A 19946-nucleotide genomic window follows, 5' to 3' on the forward strand; every position below is an offset into this window, starting at 1 on the left:
GAAGGAGACCCCGTTTTCTGTCTTGAAGCCCGCCGTGTCCCGGGGCCGCCTGCCTGCACCGCCTTGTTGCCCCGGGAGGGTGGGGAGGGAGTTCCACCGCCGGGGCTGGGGGGCAAGTTGGACGATGGCCTGGCCGGGAGGGGGTCCGGGCGGCTCAGGCCGGGCGGCTGGGCCCGGGGAGGCCGGCTCCTCCACCCTGGGCGGTGGCTCAGAGGCCGGAGAAGGGAGGAGAGGCCCGGGCGCCGGGGACACTGGCTCCAGGCCCAGGGGCCTCGTGGGGAACTCCTCAGGTCCCGCTGGAAAGAGGCCGACGGGGTCAGCGTCTCCAGCAGGCTGTGTGTCCCCCGCTGGGGGCCCCGGGGGTCCTCACGGCTCCCGCGTGACCCCCCCCCCCCCGGCCTGACCCTGTGCTCAGCCCCCCACACTGCCGCCCGGGCCCTGCAGTGGGTACCCGCCCGCCCAGCCCTGGCCTGGGGTCCCCGAGGCTGGAGCAGAAGAGGAGAGCCCCAGAGATGAGGACGGGGGCCCCGGGGGCTCTGTCCCCTGTGGGCGGCCCCAGCAGGCCGAGTCGGGAGGGGCCGGGGCCCTGAGCCCACCTGGCGGGGGCAGGTCGCACCGCATCCTGCGGAGCTGGGTCATGGAGGCCCGAAGGTGTCTCAGCACGGCCTCGTCCTCCAGGGCCCAGGGCTGGGCCAGAGAGTCCTGGAGGAACTCCCGGAGCCCTTCCAGGGGCAGCTTCAGGAGGCGCTCTGGGCGGTGGGCGAGAGTCAGACCCAGAGGGCCCCGCCCTGGGGCCCCCGGGGCCCCCAGGCCAGCGGCTGGGGTCCCGCTGTGCCCAGGAGCGCCGCGGGCAGTGCGCTGGCCGGGGTGGCCCCTGCCCGCTGCTCCACTCGGGGAGCCCCGCTGCACCCGCCTGCCCCGCCGTCCCCCCGCCCCAGGTCTGGGTGCTGCTCAGAGCCCAGGGTCACCGCCCCTGCCCCCCGCCCCCGGCACACCTGGGCTCCCGGGGGCTCACTTACTCCTGTGCACCTTGAGGATGGTATAGGCCATGGCCGTGAGCACCCTCTCCCCATCCAACACGTAGGCATCCCACAGCTTCAGGGTGAGCGAGAAGGGGGTCTAGGGGGACGGCGGGGTGGGAGGAGCGGCCTGAGCAGGGCCCCTGGGGGGCTCGGCTGGGGCTAGGCTAGGCCTGCCATCTGGCCCCCGGCTGCCTGCGACGAGGCCCCGCAGCGCCCGCCCCCCGCCCCCCGCCTCCCCGTGCGTGCCCTCCTCCCAGGGAGATCAGGGACTCCCGGCCGCTCCGGGTTCCGACCCCGGCCAGCACCTCCCGCACCCCTGGGGGCACAGACTCTGCCCGCACTTGACGACAGACACCACGCCTCGAGAGGACCCCAGGCTGGCCGCCCGATGGGCCGAGGGCCCGTCCACACCCCGGGCTGACCCGGCCTCCCCCGGGGGAGCTGAGGCAGAGACGGGCCGCCCCCCGGGACCTCGTCCAGGGACCCTCTGGGCTTCTCCAGGACGGGCTGGGCTGCGAGCCTCAGCCTCAGCCTCAGGACCCCGGGGTCGGGCCTGGCTCGTCTGGAGGGTGGGGCTGAGCTGGGCCCTCCCCGGGGGCAGGGGGCAGGTCCGGGAGCGGGGGTCCCGGGGGGGGGGGGCCTCACCCGGCCGAGGAAGCACTGGAGAAACCATTTGGGGCTGTAGATGCCGGTGGACATCTGCTCCTCGTCCTGGCGGGAGGGCAGGGGGTGCTCAGGCCCCACGCCGCGGCCCCTGGAGCCGGGTGGACGCGCTCCCCGCGGCCCAGCCCAGCCCCGAGGGCGCCCCCGGGCCCCAGGGGGAGGAACGTGACCCCAACTCTGGGCAGCTCGGAGGGAGGGCCATGCCCCCCACCCCCTGCCCCGGGCTCCGGGGACGGAGCCTCAGGAGCTCCCACTCGCCCCCACTCGCCATGTGCTTCCTCAGGTCCGGGAGAGCTCTTTGGAGGACCCGCTCGTGATGTCTCTGGAACCTGAGGAGCTTCGGGAAGCCCGGGACGAAGAAGCCTGAGAAGGCCCCAGGCCCCCAAGGTCAGGGCCTCCTCCTGCACCAGGCGGGGTGGGGGGTGTCGGGGCAGGGGCCTCCCCGCCACGCCCTGACCCCCGTGTGCCCACCGCCCTCGGAGCCCTGGCTGGATCCGCTCTTCCCAGAGGGCAGGGCCTGCCTCCCAGGCCGGGGGCGCGGGGCCCGGGGACCCTCGTCCTCACAGAGACCCCGCGGGGCGTGGGCTGGGGGCTGAGGACCGGGCCCGGCTGACCCAGCACCCTCTCTCCTGCGGGGGCCGCCGCGGGGACAGGCGGGTCCCCAGCCCCGAGGGGCAGCGGGTGCAGGCCAAGGGGAGGGTGATGGGCGTGCACGGCCCTCTGCTGTGGGGCTTGGGAGTGAGGCTGGGGGCCCCCGGGAGGGGGAGACGCTGCCCCCTGGGCCCCGTGTGGCCGTGGGCTGGCAGGGGGGCCTGGGGGACAAGCCGGCAGCCCGGCGGGAGGCTGGGGGAGCAACGGGAGTGCGTGCCTGGCCTGCAGACGGTGGGGCGGGTGGCCGTGGCTCCGGGACCCCGAGGCCACCGGGGAGGCGGGGCCCTTGCCCGTGGGGGGGCGAGCTGGGGGGTCCCCGCCTGCCCCCCGGTGCAGCAGCCTGCAGGGAGGCCCTCCTGAGCTCCCCGGCGGGCCCCTACCGTGCATGGAGTGCCGGTCGCCCACCATCAGCTGGGCCAGCGCCCAGAAGGCATCCTCCTCGGGCAGGAACATGAGGAGGACGGCCGCGATCTCGCTCATGCCCTGGCAGTAGCCCACCTCCTGCAAGAGCCAGAGCCCCACGGAGGGCGTGCGCCCCGAGGCCCCCTCTGAGCCCTCCCCGCGGGCGTCAGGCTCCCCCGGCTCCCTCCCAGCCCGGGCTCCCGGAGGGGGCTCCCAGAGGGCGGGGGAGCAGGTGAGGGCCACCCGGACCAGCTGGGGCGCGAGCACCCCGGGCCCCGCTACCGAGCCCTGCGGCCGCCGTGCCAGGATCCCCGTCCTCAGGCCAGCAGGAGGGGCCTCCGTGAGCTGTGCCAGGCTGTAGGGGACCCGCCAGGTCTGGAGACCCCCCAGAGGGCAGGTCGGCGGGGGCGTGGGGGGGCCTGACTGTGGCCCCTGGCAGGTCCCACGAGGGGAGCTGGGCCAGGACACCCCGCGGGGCCGGGGAGCGTGTGAGCTGGGGTCCTCGGGGACCCTTCTGGAATGCGCCGTGGAAGGGGGCGGCCTCCTGGGCGCCTCGGCCTCGTTCCCTTCGGGGGAGTGGGAGCCTTCCCCGCCCGGGCTCTCGTCGGTAGTGCCGTCTGTCAGGGTCCAGACCCGAGCTCTAGGACGGCCGCGGTGCACGCGGGGGCCCCGGGCAGCCCCGGCCCTCGGGCACGCAGGCCCTGCCTCCCCTGGGAGGTCTGCACCCCGCCCCCCGCCCGTCCCGGAGGAGAGAGACCCTCCCCGGCATCTCGGGGGCCGTGGAGCCGGGGCCATAACTGTGAGTCCCGCTGGTCACCACCACTCAGGACAAGGCCGCCCGCGGGGCAGGAGGCGGGGGCAGGGACACTCACCGTGTCGTACAGCGAGTAGGCTGCCAGTACGCAGAACAGGGCTCGCTGCCTAGGAGGGGGGACAGCGGGGGGCTCTGCTCAGTCAGCCCCCGCCCAGCGAGGCCGCCGAGGTGCCGACACCGGCCCCGCAGGCCCCGCGGCCCGCAGGGCCCCTCCGCGGGGGCCGATCTCCGGGGTCAGGTCTGCGCACGGGGACAGGCGGCGACCTCACACGTGCAGCGTGCCGGGGGTTCAGTGCACCCTGGGGTGTCCGACGCCTCCGAGCGGCTCCCGCCGTGGGGTGTGCAGCTCCGGGCTCCCCCAGCGCCGCCAGCGCCCCGGGCCTCCAGCCCTGGAGCGGCCCCCCCCCCCCCCCCCGCACGCCCCCATGGGAGCCAGCGCTCCCCCTGCCCCGGTCCCCGCAGCCCCTGACGCCTCTCCTCCGCTGCCCTGGCCTGGCCCGGCCCCGTGTCCCGGGAACACCACCAGCCCCACGTGACCCCTGCCCCGAGCCCACGCAGCCGGGGCATCCGTGGCCCTGAGCGCACCCCCAGGTCTTCCCAGGTGTCCCTGGGCTGGACTCTGTGGGGGGCACCCCGGGCCCGCCCATCCCAGAGCATCTCGGGGCTCCAGGTCTGAGCCGCCGTGAGGAGAGCAGGGAACGTCGTGCAGGTGTGACCCCGATACAGGCTGCGAACCCCTGGGGTCACTATCTGAGCACGGGGGGGTACGGGGTGCGGCCCCCTCAGCGCTGCCAGGAGCCGCCCGATGCCCCCCGCACGGCGGCCTGAGTCTGCACCCCGGCTCCGCGGCCCCCGGGCCCGGGCTGCTGGAGGCCGGCTCCCCCCGGGCCGGGGGTCACAGGTCAGCCTGACCCGGCCGCGCTCTGAGGGCCGCGGGGGCCCCGGGGGGCAGCAGGTTCCCTGCAGGGAGGAGCACCGAGTTCTCGTGGGGAGACGGTCCGAGCGGCCCGCCCGGGAAGCCCAGCCACCCATGCCTGGCGTATCCCCAGCCCCGCCCCTGGCGCCCCTGCAGGTCACCCCAGGGGTCCCGGGCTCCCACACACCCCGCCCGCTGCACACACAGGTAGCTGCACCCTATGCTCCACCCACCTGCAAGCCCCTGTCGGGGGGCTCCCTGCCTTCCCCACCTCCCCGCGGCCCCTGGGGACTCTGCGGGACACCCGGGCTTCTGACGGGAGCAGGCCGTCCAGAGAACCCCAAGGTGGCCGGGGAGGCTGAGCATGTCCCACAGGGGGCAGCTGCACCGCGTCCTCGTGGGGGTGGGGTGGGGTGGGGGTGGGGGCGGGACCGATAGTGTAGGGGTGGGGGTCTGGGGTTGTGGGGGATGGCGTGGGGGGTGATGCAGGGGGATGGCGTGGGGGCGGTGGGTGAGGGGATGGGGTGGGGGGCTGCGGACACAGGGCACCCCCTTCTCTAAGGTGCACACGGAGACGTCTACAGATAAAGGCGACCCCAGTCTGGGGTTTGCTGTGACCCCTGCCCCTGCCCCTGGGGCCCCGTGTGCTCCGCGCAGGGCCTGCCTGGACCGGGGCGGCGTCATGCCGTGTGTGCTCACCAAGTGCAAATTGTCTAAAACAAAATGCCCAGAATTCAGAAGTACATAAAGCACCGGAGGGTGGGTGTCACCCTGACCTGTCCGACCCTCGTCGGGTCCACGTGTCCCGGTCCAGCCGCGGCCATGCACCCTGGCCCCAGGTCCCCTTCGTGCCCCCCACGCCCCCACCCCGGCCCCCTGCTCTTCACGGGGCCGCCCCTCACCCCCTTGGGGTTCAGCTCAGACGGTGACCCCTGGAGGCCCCGTCCTGCGGCCTCCCCATCCCCGAGACCCTGGGGTTGGGGGCACGGGGGTCATCCCCAGCACCCTACCACGTGGCAGTGTGTTGTTTGCTGCCGTCGCTCCCCCCGGCCTCGGAGACCCCGTGTCCCCAGCACAGAAGCCCCCGGGCCTCTCCCAGGCCGGGCCCCCGACCCCCGAACCCCGCTGGCCCAGCAGCCTCACCCGACCCCGTAGCGGTCCCAGAACATGGTGTGACTGCGGAACGTGCGGTTGACGTCCAGGTCGATCTGCACGATGTCCCGGGAGGAGACCAGGGCCGCCTCCTTCATTGCCTGCGGGGAGACCCCGGGAGGAGGAGCCGGCGTCAGGGACACAGACCCCGACCTGTCAGCAGCTGCCGTCCTGGGCAGGGAGCCCCGGGGCCACCACGGGAGTGTGTCCTGCAGGAACCTCCACCCTTCCCCTGGGAGGCCGGGGACGGCGGGAGTGCCCACCGTGCCCGCGGGGCCTGCGTGAGGGCCTGTGCCCAGCTGTCGTGGGCAGGGAGGGGACTGAGGGTCAGCCCTGGACAGGGAGGGGACGTGGAGGATCAGCCCGGGTGGGGAGGGGACACGGGAGTTCAGCCCCGGGTGGGGAGGGGTCACGGAGGGTCAGCCCTGGGCAGGGAGGGGACCGAGGGTCCACGGGGAGTAGACGGGTCGGGTCCCACCTGGTATTTCCCGGCATTGCTGGCCTTAACCTGGTCGACGTTCAGCAATCGCAGCCACACCTGTCCCCGCACCTGGGGCGGGACCCCCTTGTACACCCGGCGTCGCAGCTGCGGGGAGGAAGGCAGTGCTGGTGAGAGGGGCCCAGGGCGGCCCCTTGGAGCCCAGGGAACACGAGGCATCTAGAAGGTTCCGGCGTCGGCTCCAGGGTGTCTGCAGAGAGGCTGGGTCTCCCTGGATCTGGGCCCCCCCCAACCCCCCCCGTCCCCCGCGAGGAGCAGGGACCCTGGCCCCGACCTGACGCTCCCCCACCGCCGTCCCGGGGCCTGGGGAGGGAGGCCCGGGCTCCCAGCAGACTCTCCCCAGGCAGGGGGCTCCCCCGAGGACGGGGCAGGAGGACACTGAGGGCGGCCCCCCAGCCCCGTCAGGACGGAGAGCCCTCGGGGGCACCCAGCGCCCCACCTTCTCGCTGGGGAGGTAGTGGTCCCATCGCTTGAGCATTTTTATCCATTTGTCCGCGCGCCGGGTCTCCTGGCGGAGTTTCTGGGAGAGGACAGGCGGGGGCCGCAGGTGAGGCTCCCGCCGCGGGAGGTGGGCGCTCGGGCCGCGTCCAGTGCCCCGCGGGACCCGGAGGAGCCAGGAAGGCACAGGGCCCCCCGCGGACCGCGGCTCCGGGTCTCGGGTGCGTTCCCGGCGGCCCGTGCAGCGCTGGGACGGGGGACTGGGGAGACGCCCGGGGATGTCCTGGGGGACGCGGTGCAGACAGCTGGCCCCAGCTCCCCCCCCACGTCCTGCCCGGGGCCCAGGACGGGCTCTCACCTTGGCCTCGCGGGGGCTGGGGTCGGGCAGCTCCCTGTCCCTGGAAGGCAGGAGACGCAGAGCCCTGAGGCCCCGGCCCCACAGCCACACACACACACACACACCCCGTCTGCACCCAGCGTCCTGGGGAGGGCAGGGCTCCCCCGGGGAGGGCAGGGGCTGCCAGCGGCCTGAGGGCGGGCGGGGGCGGCGTCTGGGGGGTCTGAGGAGGGTGTTTGCCGGTGGTGGGCTGGGCGGGGACCCCTCGGCGCCCCCAGGGGGTGACCTGCCCCCCTCCTCGATGGACCAGCCCGAGAGCTGTCAGCGTGGCCCGGGTGCCCCGTGACCGTCCCGCTGAGGTCCCCCCGCCTCCCCAGGGCCTGACTGCCCAGCGTCCAGCCGGCCTCCCCCTGCCCCCTGGCCGTCCCCCTGCTGTCCCCGGGCTCCCCTCTCTGCTGTCCCCTCTGCCACCCTGGCCCATTTCACCTCCCGTCCTGTCGGAGCCCCTGAGCACGACCACCCCTGAGCCATCCCAGCAGACACTGGGCCGTGAGCAGGGCCGAGGGGGCCCCACCTGGGGTCTCCAGCGTCCGTCAGGTTCTCGTGGGGCTGTTGACCCATCAGCCTCGTCCCCTGCGACCTAGGCCACTGGGCTGTCCCCTCCCTCCTTCCCGCCCAGGGCAGCCCCCTCCTCCTCTTGCCTCCTCCTGCCTGGTCGGGGCCTCCCTCTGCGGCCCCCCCCCCCCCCCTGCGCTGGCCTGGTCCCCGGCATCCACCTGCAGCCCCGCAACAGCCTTCGGGTGTGGGCGAGAGCACCCCTGCGGACTCGGCCCAGACCAGGCCGTCCCCCTACGGAGAGCACGCCCCGGCCCCAGAGCCCCTCACGGGCGGGATCCCCTGCTGAAGGGACTGGACACCCCACCCCACCACCACCCCCGGATGCAGCAGGCTGACACCTGGGCCTGCCCAAAGCAGGCGTGGGGGCCCCTCCTCTGAGTGTCCAGGGGCCTCCCCCGGGCCCAGCTCCCTTCCTGCCCACGTCCCGGGTCGGCCTCCGGGGTGTCTCAGCTGCAACCCAGCGCAGACATGGCCCTCAGAGGGCTCCAGGGGACCAGGTCCCGACCTGGGGGCGGGGGGGTCAGCCTCCAGAGAGGTGTTCCTGCAAAGGCCACCCGCCCTGGGATGGATGAGGGGTGTCCAGGGGACTCACTGCAGAAAGCCCTGGTGGTCGGCGACCTTGCACAGTGACAGGTCCTGCGGAGACCCTGCTTGGGGCGCCTGCAACAGAGGGGGGCTCCGTGGTGGGGACCGATCAGAGCAGGGGAGTGGGGACAGAGACAGGAGGGAGCAGAAGGGCTCCTCCCTCCCCTGGATCCTGAGGGAGCGCCGACCCTCTGAGATTGGCCGGGCGCCAGAGTGGGCGCAGCCTGGCAGCCTCACCTGCTTCTGTCTATCAGTGACGATCCCCCCCTGGGCCTCACCCGGACCCGGCGACTGTGGTCCCCACCTGGGCCTCACTTGACCTGGTGACTCTGATCCCTACCTGGCCCTCACCCAGGCCTGGTGACTCTAGTCCCCAACTGGGCTTCACCCAGGTGACTCTGGTCTCCACCTGAGCCTCATGTGGATCTGCGACTGTGGTCCCCACCTTGGCCTCACCTGAACCTGGTGACTCTGGTCCCCACCTGGGCTCACCTGGACCTGGTAGCTGTGGTCTTCATCTGGACCTGGTGACTCTGGTCCCCACCCGGGCCTCACCTGTACCTGGTGCCTGGGCTCCTCCGCTACCAATGACGAGGATCCAGGATGGACCCTTAGTTGCTACTGACACCGGGACCATCCCCAGGGTCTCACTTGTTCCTGGTGACTGTGGTCCTTGCCTGGGCTGACCTGGCTCATCCTTGGCTCTGATCCCCTCTTGAGCCTCCCCTGCTCTTGCAGGTACGGTCCCCCCTGTCGTGGGTGTGTAGTGTCTATGGTCCCTTCTGGGCCTCACCTGATGGTACTGGGCCACGATATTGGCCCTTTGCAAGGCCAGCAGGGTCTCCGGGTCCTCCTGCATCGTGCTGCAATCCAAACACATCCAAGGATGACGGCGCGTGAGAACCTTCCGAGGACACATGCGTCCGGGTGCTCCCCGTGGGCGGGCGCCCCTCTGTCTGACCGGAGCCGGAGACAACCCCGTAGCCCCGAGGGGCACAGGCATCACACACGGGCCCTCGCTGCCTGTCTGTCTGTCCGTCGCCCACCGACAGTCCACCTTCCCAGCCACTGTCCCAGGGCACGCCGTCACGCTGGGGTCACAGAGCGCTCCCACCCCGGTATCAGGAGCACACGGGCGGGGGACCCAGGGGCTCCGGGGAACTGCCCACCTGATGCTCGGGGGTGACGTCTCCCAGCCCGGGGCCGGCGCAGAGATGGTGGTGGGTGGGCCGGCCAGCGAGTGTCCCTGCGGGCTTGGGGGGGCGGGGGGGCGGGAATGGAAGGTTTCTCCGAGATTCCACAAGCACACGACCAAGGGGAGAAAGCGACGGACTGGACTTCATCAAAACTAAAACCTGATGCCAGCAAGAGTGCGACCGAACTCCCCACCCTGAGGGCAGCGATGTGTGAATAGCCTGAGGGGGGCCCTGGGGGAGCACGAGGGACTCCACGTTCTTTGGAGCCTGAAGAGCAAGCCTGCTCACGGGCCAGGGGGACCCAGCGGGCACAGGGCGGGATGGGGGGGTGACAGTCACCCCTGTCGGGGTCCATGCGTCTAGGACATGCTGGAAAGGTCATGGCTTGGGTGCCTGCACAGCAGAGGGCTTACAGGGGAGCGGGGGTCCCGGGGGAGCTGCCTGAGTTCCGACTGCAGCCTCCTTCCCTGGACGGGGGGCAGCAGGGTGGCCGCTCTCACCCCGTGGGGCTGTGGAAGGGCTGTGGGAGCTGCTCACGGTCATCGCATGGGGGTCGGGGTGTTGTGGACCCCAGCGCGGGAGGCCTGTGCCCCCACCCGGATCCACAGGCCCCACTGTGGCCCACGGGGATCAGGGATCAGCTGCCACTCACCTGTGACCTGTCGCTGTGTGGGCGCCTCCTCTTTATGCACTGGGGTACTGGGGAGTGTGGGAGGGTGGGGGTACTGGGGAGAGTGGGAGTAGCGGGGTACTGGGGAGAGTGGGAGGGTGGGGGTACTGGGGAGAGTGGGAGGGTGGGGGTACTGGGGAGAGTGGGAGTAGCGGGGTACTGGGGAGAGTGGGAGGGTGGGGGTACTGGGGAGAGTGGGAGTAGCGGGGTACTGGGGAGAGTGGGAGGGTGGGGGTACTGAGGAGAGACGAGTCCTGGGCTACTGGGGAGAGCAGGAGAGTCGGGTCGCTGCGAGCCAGATCCGGAGCACCGGTGCCTCCGAAGGTCTGCGGACGCAGAGTGGGCACCAGGCAGCGGTGGAACCCGGGGGCACCACAGTTCCGCCCAGAGCGGGGTCCCGCATCATCACTGTGGGCAGGCGGGGTCCAATCAGCACTCAGCCCTCACCCTGGTGGCCGAGGGTCCCGGGGGAGGGTCCTGTCCCCACGCCGGGCGGGAAGGCGATGCAGGCAGCCTCCCGCATCCTCAGTTCCCATCCTCGGGCCCTGCAGGCCTCCCGCCCTTCAAGGCAGACTGGGGGTCACAGATGCCCCCCTCCGCCCCCCAGGGTTCACAGCGTGGGGTTGCAGTTAGGAGCATTTGAGGGGCTCCTGGGTGGTTCCGTCCGTCGGTTCCACGTCGACTCTTGAGTTTGGCTCAAGCCAGGATCTCCAGGTTGTGGCGTGGAGCCTCGGGTGGGGCTCGGTCTCCGGTGGGTGAGGAGTCCGCTCCAGGTTCCCCCTGTCCCTCCGCCCCTGCCCCCCGCACCGTCTCCCAAGTACATCTTCTAAACATTAACATGAAGACACGTGAGCATCTGGATCCCCTCTGCAGAGGCGCCTTCGTGTGCGTCACGACCGTGTAAATGCCTTTCACGGACCCACCGGGATTCCCACCGGAAACCCCTTTTCCTTGGTATCTATTGAAGTGCCGTCGACACCCAAGGGGACAGTAGCTTCAGGGCTACAGCTGGCGACTTGACAATTCTGTGCCTCGCTCAGCTCTCCCCGCGAGAAGCGGCGTCACCGTCTGTCCCCGTACCGAGTTGTCCCCACGGTCCTGACTCTATTGCCAGGCCGTACTCTCTAAATTTCCGGGATTCCTTTATTTAGAACCACACGCTTGTAGCTTTCCCTATTTGTTCATCCACGTTGCCCACCTGCCCCCCGCGGCCCCTCCGATCACTCAGCACGATCCATCCCGTTAACCAGAGAAAGGACATGGGGCGGCCCGGGGCGGAGGGGGGCGGCGGGGCTCAGCGCTTCAGCGCCTGCCTTCCCTTCGGCCCAGGGCGTGATCCTGGAGTCCCGGGATCGAGTCCCACATCGGGCTCCCTGCACGGAGCCTTCTTCTCCCTCTGCCCGTGTCTCTGCCTCTCTCTCTCTCTCTCTCTCTCTCTCTCTCTCTCTCTCTCTCGTCTCTCGGTGTCTCTCAAGGATATATAAATAAAATCTTTAAAAAAACAACAAAAACAAAGAGAAAGGAGACGATCCCCTCAAGAGTCGCAGAAAACGCATTTGACAGAACAAAGCATGAAAAGCACAGGGGGTTTTAGGAAAGGTCTGTCAACAGAGGAGAGGCCGCGTAGGAAGGCCCGCAGCTGACGTCATCCCCGAGGGTGACGACCTGAAATCGTCTCCCCCGAGAGCAGGAACAAGCCACGGAGGTGCCCTCTCAGCGCTGGGAGTCCCACGTAGTCAACAGACGGGAAACAGCCGTGTGGGGGTCGCGTCCACGCCCACAGGGGCCCGGCCTCCTCAGGACCCGCGGGGAGGCTTCCGGGTCAGGGTCAGGGTCAGGGTCAGGGTCAGGGTTAGGGTTAGGGTTAGGGTTGGCATATTGTGCTTAGCATAATACTCTTTCTAGGCTTTAATACTTCTTTAAATGTTTCATAGAATTCACTCATGAAGCCATCTGGTCGTGGACTTCTGCGTTTTGGGAATTTTTTTTCTATTACTCAACAGCTTCGCTGAGAATTGGTCTATTCAAATTTTCTATTTCTCTATGTGTCAGTTTTGGTAGGTTATATATTTTCTAGGAATTTAGCCACACACAAAAGTAAAATCAAAAACTAGAAATTTCATTCTTTGGCTTGTGTCTATCCAGTTTTTCCAACACCATTTGTAGATTTTTTTCCCCACTGGATATTCTTTCCAGCTTTATCAAGGATTAAACGACGACATAGTTGTGGGTTCATTTCTGGGAGGTCTGCTCTGTGCTCTTGGTCTGTGTGTCCGTTGTCGTGCCAGGACCGTACTGTCTTCATCACAACAGTTTTGTGACATAACTGGAAATCTAGCGATGTGAAGCTTCCTACTTTGCTTTTCTTTTGCAAGGCTGCTTCGCCTGTCTGGGGTCTTTTGAGGTTCCATGCAAAGTTGAAGATCATTTATCTTAGCTCTGTGAGAAATGCTGGGGGCATTTTGATAGGGTTTATAGGAATGTCTGGGCTGCTCTCGGTTGTGAAGACACTTCGTACCCTTTCAGTCCACGAGTGTGGAGTGTCTCTTCCCGTTTCTTTGTGTCATCGATTTCTTTCCATCATCGTCTTCAGAGTAAGTTTTTATAGCTGTTTCCTTAGGTTTTTTCTTAAGTATAATACTATTTTTTGTTTCATTTTAAGTTTATTTTTATTAATGTCTTAGTTTCTCTTTTTCTTACCTTCTTACTGAGGTATAGGAATGCAACAGAATTCTGTGCATTAATTATGTATCCTGTGACTTTACTGAATTCATTTACCGGTTCTAACGTTTTTTTGTTTGTTCATTTTTGTAGTTTTCTATATATAGTGTCATGGTGTCCATTTCTTGTAGGTTGTCCTATTGGCATATAGTTTCTGATGTGCCATCAAGCCCTCTTGTCTCCACCGTTTCTGTCAGAACCCTGCGTTCACCCTGCCTGTGTCCGAGTTTTGTTTTGTTTTGTTTTTTTTCTTTTTATCTCGGACAAGTGACTGAGTTTCAAACCTCCAAGTTTTAGGGGCTGCCCTGGGGGAGACCCGTGCTCCTCCCGCCCGGGAGGGTCTCCTCCCACTTCTGGCCTTTGCTGGCCCGGCCCAGGGACGCGGCCCCGTGACCGCACAGGGGTTTGCAGTTTGTGGCCACACAGGGCAGACAGCTGGCCCTAGTCCCGCGGCCCTCGGCCGGGGTCCCCGCTCCTGGGCCTGGGAACCGTTGGCGCCACCGCCCTTGGGACCCCGGGGACCCTGAGCCCACCCTGTCGCTCCAGGGGCCGCCCCCCACTTCGCCTCCCGAGCACCGTCGAGGCCGGCGTGTCCCCCCCTCTAGCAGACTTCTGGAAGTTCTGACTTTGTGCTCTGCTGCTTCTAATAGTGTGCGTAGACCCGTCAGCTGGCTCCCTGCCCCTGTGGGATCCGGGGCTGTGTCTCCCCCAGACCGACTGACTGATTTTCTTTTTAAGATTTTATTTTTCTGTCATCTCTACACCCACATGGGGCTTGAACTCTCCGCCCCAAGAACAAGAGTCGCGTGTTCTTACCAACCACCCCAACCACCCCGAGAGCGGCCAGGCTCCCTTTGATTGATTGACAGGTAGTAACTGAAGCCGACGTGCTGCCTGTGTCGTGTCAGGGCAGAAACTGAGCCCCGGCGTCGAGGTGCGGTGGAGTCATTGGGACCTTGGTCGATGTTAAAGAAAGCGGAGCCTCCCCGGGAGCCCCGGGAGCCCAGGGAGCGGGGCCCACACACGTGACAAGTTGGCCGTTTCCTTGACCAGGAGTCATTGGGCTGGCTGCCGATTTATTTGAGTTGCTGTTCGACGGCGAAGGTCGTTCTAGGATGGGGACACAGCGAGAACGTTCCGGGTTCTTGCGGGTTCGGAGGTAGCTAAAGCTCCCCCGTCGTGGACTCGATGTCCCAGCTGGGTGCAGAGATAGGCGAGCCAGCAAAGAGATGAGAAACATGGCCCTGGGGTGCCTGGCCGGCCTGGTCGGGGGACCTTGATGTCAGGACTGTGAGCTGGAACTCCGTGTTGGGTGTAGAGAGGACATAAACGTAAAACCTTTAACAAACAATAAATGGATGAACTAAGACAGCGTGACGTGGAAGGGGAGTGCTCGCTTCAGGACAAACCTCAGAGCGGACCATGTCTAGCCTGCGACCTGTTCTTGATGGCCCCGCTCGCTCTCCCGGGCCCAGATGACGGGGTCCCCCACGAGGGACGGTCCCGCCCGAGTGGGAGTGGGCCTCCTTCCCCGTAAGGCCCGTGCCTCCCCTCGTTCTGCAGGACAGAAGAGCCGGGAAGGCACGAGCTCGGGGGGATCAGCATAAACCTCGGCGATGGTCCTTCCCGATCCCGGGAGCCAGAGCTCGGCCTCCTTTTGGGACCCGACGTCCTAAAGAAGCCCGTGTGGTCAGTGGCTCGGATGCAGGGCGGAGGCCGACGGAGAATCAGGAAGAGCAAAATGGGGCGGGGGGGAACCAGAAGCTGAAGGAGAGGGGGACAGCTGTCAGCATCGGGAGCCTTCGCGGGGACCCGGCGTCCTTTCCCAGGAGGGGCCCCCCTCTGTAGGGTGCTTCCCGCCGCCCCGCGCTCCCCGTGGGCACCCGCAGGCGCATCCCCGGGCCTCCAGCGCCTCTGCAGCCGTGGTCTGGAGCGTCCTCCGTGTGTCCTACCGGGGACCCCAGCGTCACGTCTGTAACCGTCCGGCTGCTGTCTGACAACAGTCGGGGGATTCCGACGTTTGTTGGGTTTGGGGTGTGTGCCTGTCTGTCGCCGTGCCGCGATCTGATCCTCGGGCCGCGTCGTCCTGACGCCGAAACGGTTGAAACACCATCATTTCCGGTGCTGGCGCTGGGCGGCTAGCTGGGTTCTCCCGGCCGACCCGGGCCCCCTCGTGCCGTCCCGTGCCGTCCCGTGCCGTCCCGTCCCGCCGGGGGGTCGGCTGAGCTGGAAGGTCCGGCTCGGCCACATTCCCGTGGGTGGCAGCGGGTCCCCGCCGAGCGCCGGCCGCTTCTCTTCTCCCCGATGCCTCTCCAGCGGGGAGCCAGACCTCGGGGCCGCCCTGGGGGGAGCTCCTGAGGGGCCGGCTGCCCGTGGGGGGAGCCCTGGGGCTGCCTGTGTGTGTGTGTGTGTGTGTGGGAGTCGGGGTGGGGACGGGGCCGGGGTCCCTCGGTCCCCTGCGCTGCCTGCCCCCAGGCCGAGCCCCGCGCTCACCCAGCCCCTACTCTCCAGGGCGTGCAGGGTGCCCTCCACACTCTGGTGCGAGGGATCCAGCAGCACCGGGTGTGCACGCTGAGCCCGCCCGGTGAGGGTGGCCCAGGTGTGAGAGCTGCAAGGGCCTGCTGTCCTGACGTCCGCTCCGGGGCCACGCTGACCGCCCCGCGGGCCCTCTGTGCCCCAGGCGCACAGGCCCGGGGCGGGGAGGGGAGGAAGCGCCCCGGAGCCCGGGCAGCCCAGGCCCCCTGGACAGAGGGGGCACAGACCTCCCAGGGCGCTTAGCACAGACCCTGGTGACCTGAGGCTCCCCGGCTGTCACTCTGTCCCAGGGCCCGTCCTGGCCGCGGGCGCAGGCTGAGTCGCAGTAGAGTCTGCGGGGTCCTGACCCTGGCGTCTGGCCGCCCCGGGAAGGCACGTGGGGACGTCAGCTGTGTGTGCCTGGCGGCGCCCCCGCAGGGGCTGGTCGGGGCCTGGGCGGCGCCCCCTCCTCCTCTCTGGGGGTGTCTCCGCACCCCGTGCACAGAGCTCCGGGAGACGCAGAAACGAGCCGGCCGTGCCCTCTCACACAACAACACTTTATTGAACTTGCAACAGCAAACAGGGGCTCAGAGCCGAGGGTGCGCGCCTTCCCCTGGGAGACCTTCCTGTCCTTAGAGGAAAGCGGGAATCCCACAGGGGTGCGGGTGCTGGAGTCGTCCCCCGCCTGGGAGCCTGTGCGGACTCGACTCCGGGTGGGGGCGCGTGTCCTGAGGTCGGGGCGGTGAGAGGCGGTTCTGGGGGCGGCAGGGCTGACGTGGACCTGCGGCCCATGGGCTCCTGCGCTGGGTCCCCGCAGGGCAGCTGGACCCCGGCCTCGGGCCCCCTGGGGCCGGGTGACTGACTGCTGGAGCCCCAGCGCGTGGAGGAGCCTGCCTCCTCGTGTGGGTGTGGGTGTGGGTGGGGGTGGGGGTGGGGGTGTGGGTGGGGCCCACGGGCCTGCCCCCGCTGCCCTGCCCTGGGGTGTCCCGGGATCCCCAGGGCTGCCCTAGGTCAGCGACCTGGGTCTGTGGGGCACGCCCAGGGCCCAGGAGGCCACATCCTGCTGTGAGAGGGCTCGCTCGGCCCGGGGCCAGAACGCAGGCCTGGCCAGGGCCCCGGGGCGCTGGATCCCATTAGCGCTGGGCCTGGGGCAGGCGCTCGAGTCGCCCCTGCCCCCACAGAGCCCGGGGCCAGGCCAGCCCAGGTCCCTCTGGGTCAGGGGCTGGTGTCCCGTGCGGGCGGTGCCGCCCTCCGGGAGGCACAGCGAGACGAGGCAGGGCACGGTGACGGCGGGCCGGAGCCTCCGGGCCCCCGCCCTCACCGCCACGCTCTGCCCCCGAGGCCCGCGAGCATCGAGCTGCCCCGTGGACGCGGGGGGCAGAGGGTCCCGGGCCTGTGCGGGGCCTCGGGGCAGCGGGCTCAGCGCCGCCCTGGCTCTGCCCTGGCTGTGCCCGTCACTGCCCAGCGAGGGGCACGAGCTGCAGTGGCCGCGGGGCAGGAAGGGTGTCCTGGGCCCGACAGCGTCATCCCTAGGGGGCTGGGGGGACCGCGTGATGGGAGTCCCGGGGGTGCTCCAGGGCCCGGTCCGTCGCGGGGCCTCTGGGGTGGCCCAGGCAGGTGCCAAATGGAAGGAGACCCCGTTTTCTGTCTTGAAGCCCGCCGTGTCCCGGGGCCGCCTGCCTGCACCGCCTTGTTGCCCCGGGAGGGTGGGGAGGGAGTTCCACCGCCGGGGCTGGGGGGCAAGTTGGACGATGGCCTGGCCGGGAGGGGGTCCGGGCGGCTCAGGCCGGGCGGCTGGGCCCGGGGAGGCCGGCTCCTCCACCCTGGGCGGTGGCTCAGAGGCCGGAGAAGGGAGGAGAGGCCCGGGCGCCGGGGACACTGGCTCCAGGCCCAGGGGCCTCGTGGGGAACTCCTCAGGTCCCGCTGGAAAGAGGCCGACGGGGTCAGCGTCTCCAGCAGGCTGTGTGTCCCCCGCTGGGGGCCCCGGGGGTCCTCACGGCTCCCGCGTGACCCCCCCCCCCCCGGCCTGACCCTGTGCTCAGCCCCCCACACTGCCGCCCGGGCCCTGCAGTGGGTACCCGCCCGCCCAGCCCTGGCCTGGGGTCCCCGAGGCTGGAGCAGAAGAGGAGAGCCCCAGAGATGAGGACGGGGGCCCCGGGGGCTCTGTCCCCTGTGGGCGGCCCCAGCAGGCCGAGTCGGGAGGGGCCGGGGCCCTGAGCCCACCTGGCGGGGGCAGGTCGCACCGCATCCTGCGGAGCTGGGTCATGGAGGCCCGAAGGTGTCTCAGCACGGCCTCGTCCTCCAGGGCCCAGGGCTGGGCCAGAGAGTCCTGGAGGAACTCCCGGAGCCCTTCCAGGGGCAGCTTCAGGAGGCGCTCTGGGCGGTGGGCGAGAGTCAGACCCAGAGGGCCCCGCCCTGGGGCCCCCGGGGCCCCCAGGCCAGCGGCTGGGGTCCCGCTGTGCCCAGGAGCGCCGCGGGCAGTGCGCTGGCCGGGGTGGCCCCTGCCCGCTGCTCCACTCGGGGAGCCCCGCTGCACCCGCCTGCCCCGCCGTCCCCCCGCCCCAGGTCTGGGTGCTGCTCAGAGCCCAGGGTCACCGCCCCTGCCCCCCGCCCCCGGCACACCTGGGCTCCCGGGGGCTCACTTACTCCTGTGCACCTTGAGGATGGTATAGGCCATGGCCGTGAGCACCCTCTCCCCATCCAACACGTAGGCATCCCACAGCTTCAGGGTGAGCGAGAAGGGGGTCTAGGGGGACGGCGGGGTGGGAGGAGCGGCCTGAGCAGGGCCCCTGGGGGGCTCGGCTGGGGCTAGGCTAGGCCTGCCATCTGGCCCCCGGCTGCCTGCGACGAGGCCCCGCAGCGCCCGCCCCCCGCCCCCCGCCTCCCCGTGCGTGCCCTCCTCCCAGGGAGATCAGGGACTCCCGGCCGCTCCGGGTTCCGACCCCGGCCAGCACCTCCCGCACCCCTGGGGGCACAGACTCTGCCCGCACTTGACGACAGACACCACGCCTCGAGAGGACCCCAGGCTGGCCGCCCGATGGGCCGAGGGCCCGTCCACACCCCGGGCTGACCCGGCCTCCCCCGGGGGAGCTGAGGCAGAGACGGGCCGCCCCCCGGGACCTCGTCCAGGGACCCTCTGGGCTTCTCCAGGACGGGCTGGGCTGCGAGCCTCAGCCTCAGCCTCAGGACCCCGGGGTCGGGCCTGGCTCGTCTGGAGGGTGGGGCTGAGCTGGGCCCTCCCCGGGGGCAGGGGGCAGGTCCGGGAGCGGGGGTCCCGGGGGGGGGGGGCCTCACCCGGCCGAGGAAGCACTGGAGAAACCATTTGGGGCTGTAGATGCCGGTGGACATCTGCTCCTCGTCCTGGCGGGAGGGCAGGGGGTGCTCAGGCCCCACGCCGCGGCCCCTGGAGCCGGGTGGACGCGCTCCCCGCGGCCCAGCCCAGCCCCGAGGGCGCCCCCGGGCCCCAGGGGGAGGAACGTGACCCCAACTCTGGGCAGCTCGGAGGGAGGGCCATGCCCCCCACCCCCTGCCCCGGGCTCCGGGGACGGAGCCTCAGGAGCTCCCACTCGCCCCCACTCGCCATGTGCTTCCTCAGGTCCGGGAGAGCTCTTTGGAGGACCCGCTCGTGATGTCTCTGGAACCTGAGGAGCTTCGGGAAGCCCGGGACGAAGAAGCCTGAGAAGGCCCCAGGCCCCCAAGGTCAGGGCCTCCTCCTGCACCAGGCGGGGTGGGGGGTGTCGGGGCAGGGGCCTCCCCGCCACGCCCTGACCCCCGTGTGCCCACCGCCCTCGGAGCCCTGGCTGGATCCGCTCTTCCCAGAGGGCAGGGCCTGCCTCCCAGGCCGGGGGCGCGGGGCCCGGGGACCCTCGTCCTCACAGAGACCCCGCGGGGCGTGGGCTGGGGGCTGAGGACCGGGCCCGGCTGACCCAGCACCCTCTCTCCTGCGGGGGCCGCCGCGGGGACAGGCGGGTCCCCAGCCCCGAGGGGCAGCGGGTGCAGGCCAAGGGGAGGGTGATGGGCGTGCACGGCCCTCTGCTGTGGGGCTTGGGAGTGAGGCTGGGGGCCCCCGGGAGGGGGAGACGCTGCCCCCTGGGCCCCGTGTGGCCGTGGGCTGGCAGGGGGGCCTGGGGGACAAGCCGGCAGCCCGGCGGGAGGCTGGGGGAGCAACGGGAGTGCGTGCCTGGCCTGCAGACGGTGGGGCGGGTGGCCGTGGCTCCGGGACCCCGAGGCCACCGGGGAGGCGGGGCCCTTGCCCGTGGGGGGGCGAGCTGGGGGGTCCCCGCCTGCCCCCCGGTGCAGCAGCCTGCAGGGAGGCCCTCCTGAGCTCCCCGGCGGGCCCCTACCGTGCATGGAGTGCCGGTCGCCCACCATCAGCTGGGCCAGCGCCCAGAAGGCATCCTCCTCGGGCAGGAACATGAGGAGGACGGCCGCGATCTCGCTCATGCCCTGGCAGTAGCCCACCTCCTGCAAGAGCCAGAGCCCCACGGAGGGCGTGCGCCCCGAGGCCCCCTCTGAGCCCTCCCCGCGGGCGTCAGGCTCCCCCGGCTCCCTCCCAGCCCGGGCTCCCGGAGGGGGCTCCCAGAGGGCGGGGGAGCAGGTGAGGGCCACCCGGACCAGCTGGGGCGCGAGCACCCCGGGCCCCGCTACCGAGCCCTGCGGCCGCCGTGCCAGGATCCCCGTCCTCAGGCCAGCAGGAGGGGCCTCCGTGAGCTGTGCCAGGCTGTAGGGGACCCGCCAGGTCTGGAGAA

General features: G+C 69.8%; 1 protein-coding gene across 1 annotated transcript in view; it reads right to left on the reverse strand.

The window, feature by feature from the left end:
• LOC140598083 (uncharacterized) overlaps positions 1 to 18835 on the reverse strand; it is a 36323-nt gene extending 17488 nt beyond the window's left edge. The window contains exons 1-5 of the mRNA XM_072751318.1: positions 18779 to 18835; positions 18493 to 18558; positions 17845 to 17944; positions 17422 to 17574; positions 16657 to 17121 (exon numbers count right to left, since the gene is read on the reverse strand). Of these exons, the coding sequence (XP_072607419.1) occupies positions 16657 to 17121; positions 17422 to 17574; positions 17845 to 17944; positions 18493 to 18558; positions 18779 to 18781 (787 nt within the window). The 5' untranslated portion in view covers positions 18782 to 18835. The remainder of the gene's footprint in view (positions 1 to 16656; positions 17122 to 17421; positions 17575 to 17844; positions 17945 to 18492; positions 18559 to 18778) is intronic.
• Positions 18836 to 19946: the final 1111 nt, after the last annotated feature.

This window comes from Vulpes vulpes, chromosome 3 (genome assembly GCF_048418805.1).
Source record: "Vulpes vulpes isolate BD-2025 chromosome 3, VulVul3, whole genome shotgun sequence".
NCBI lineage: Eukaryota > Metazoa > Chordata > Mammalia > Carnivora > Canidae > Vulpes > Vulpes vulpes.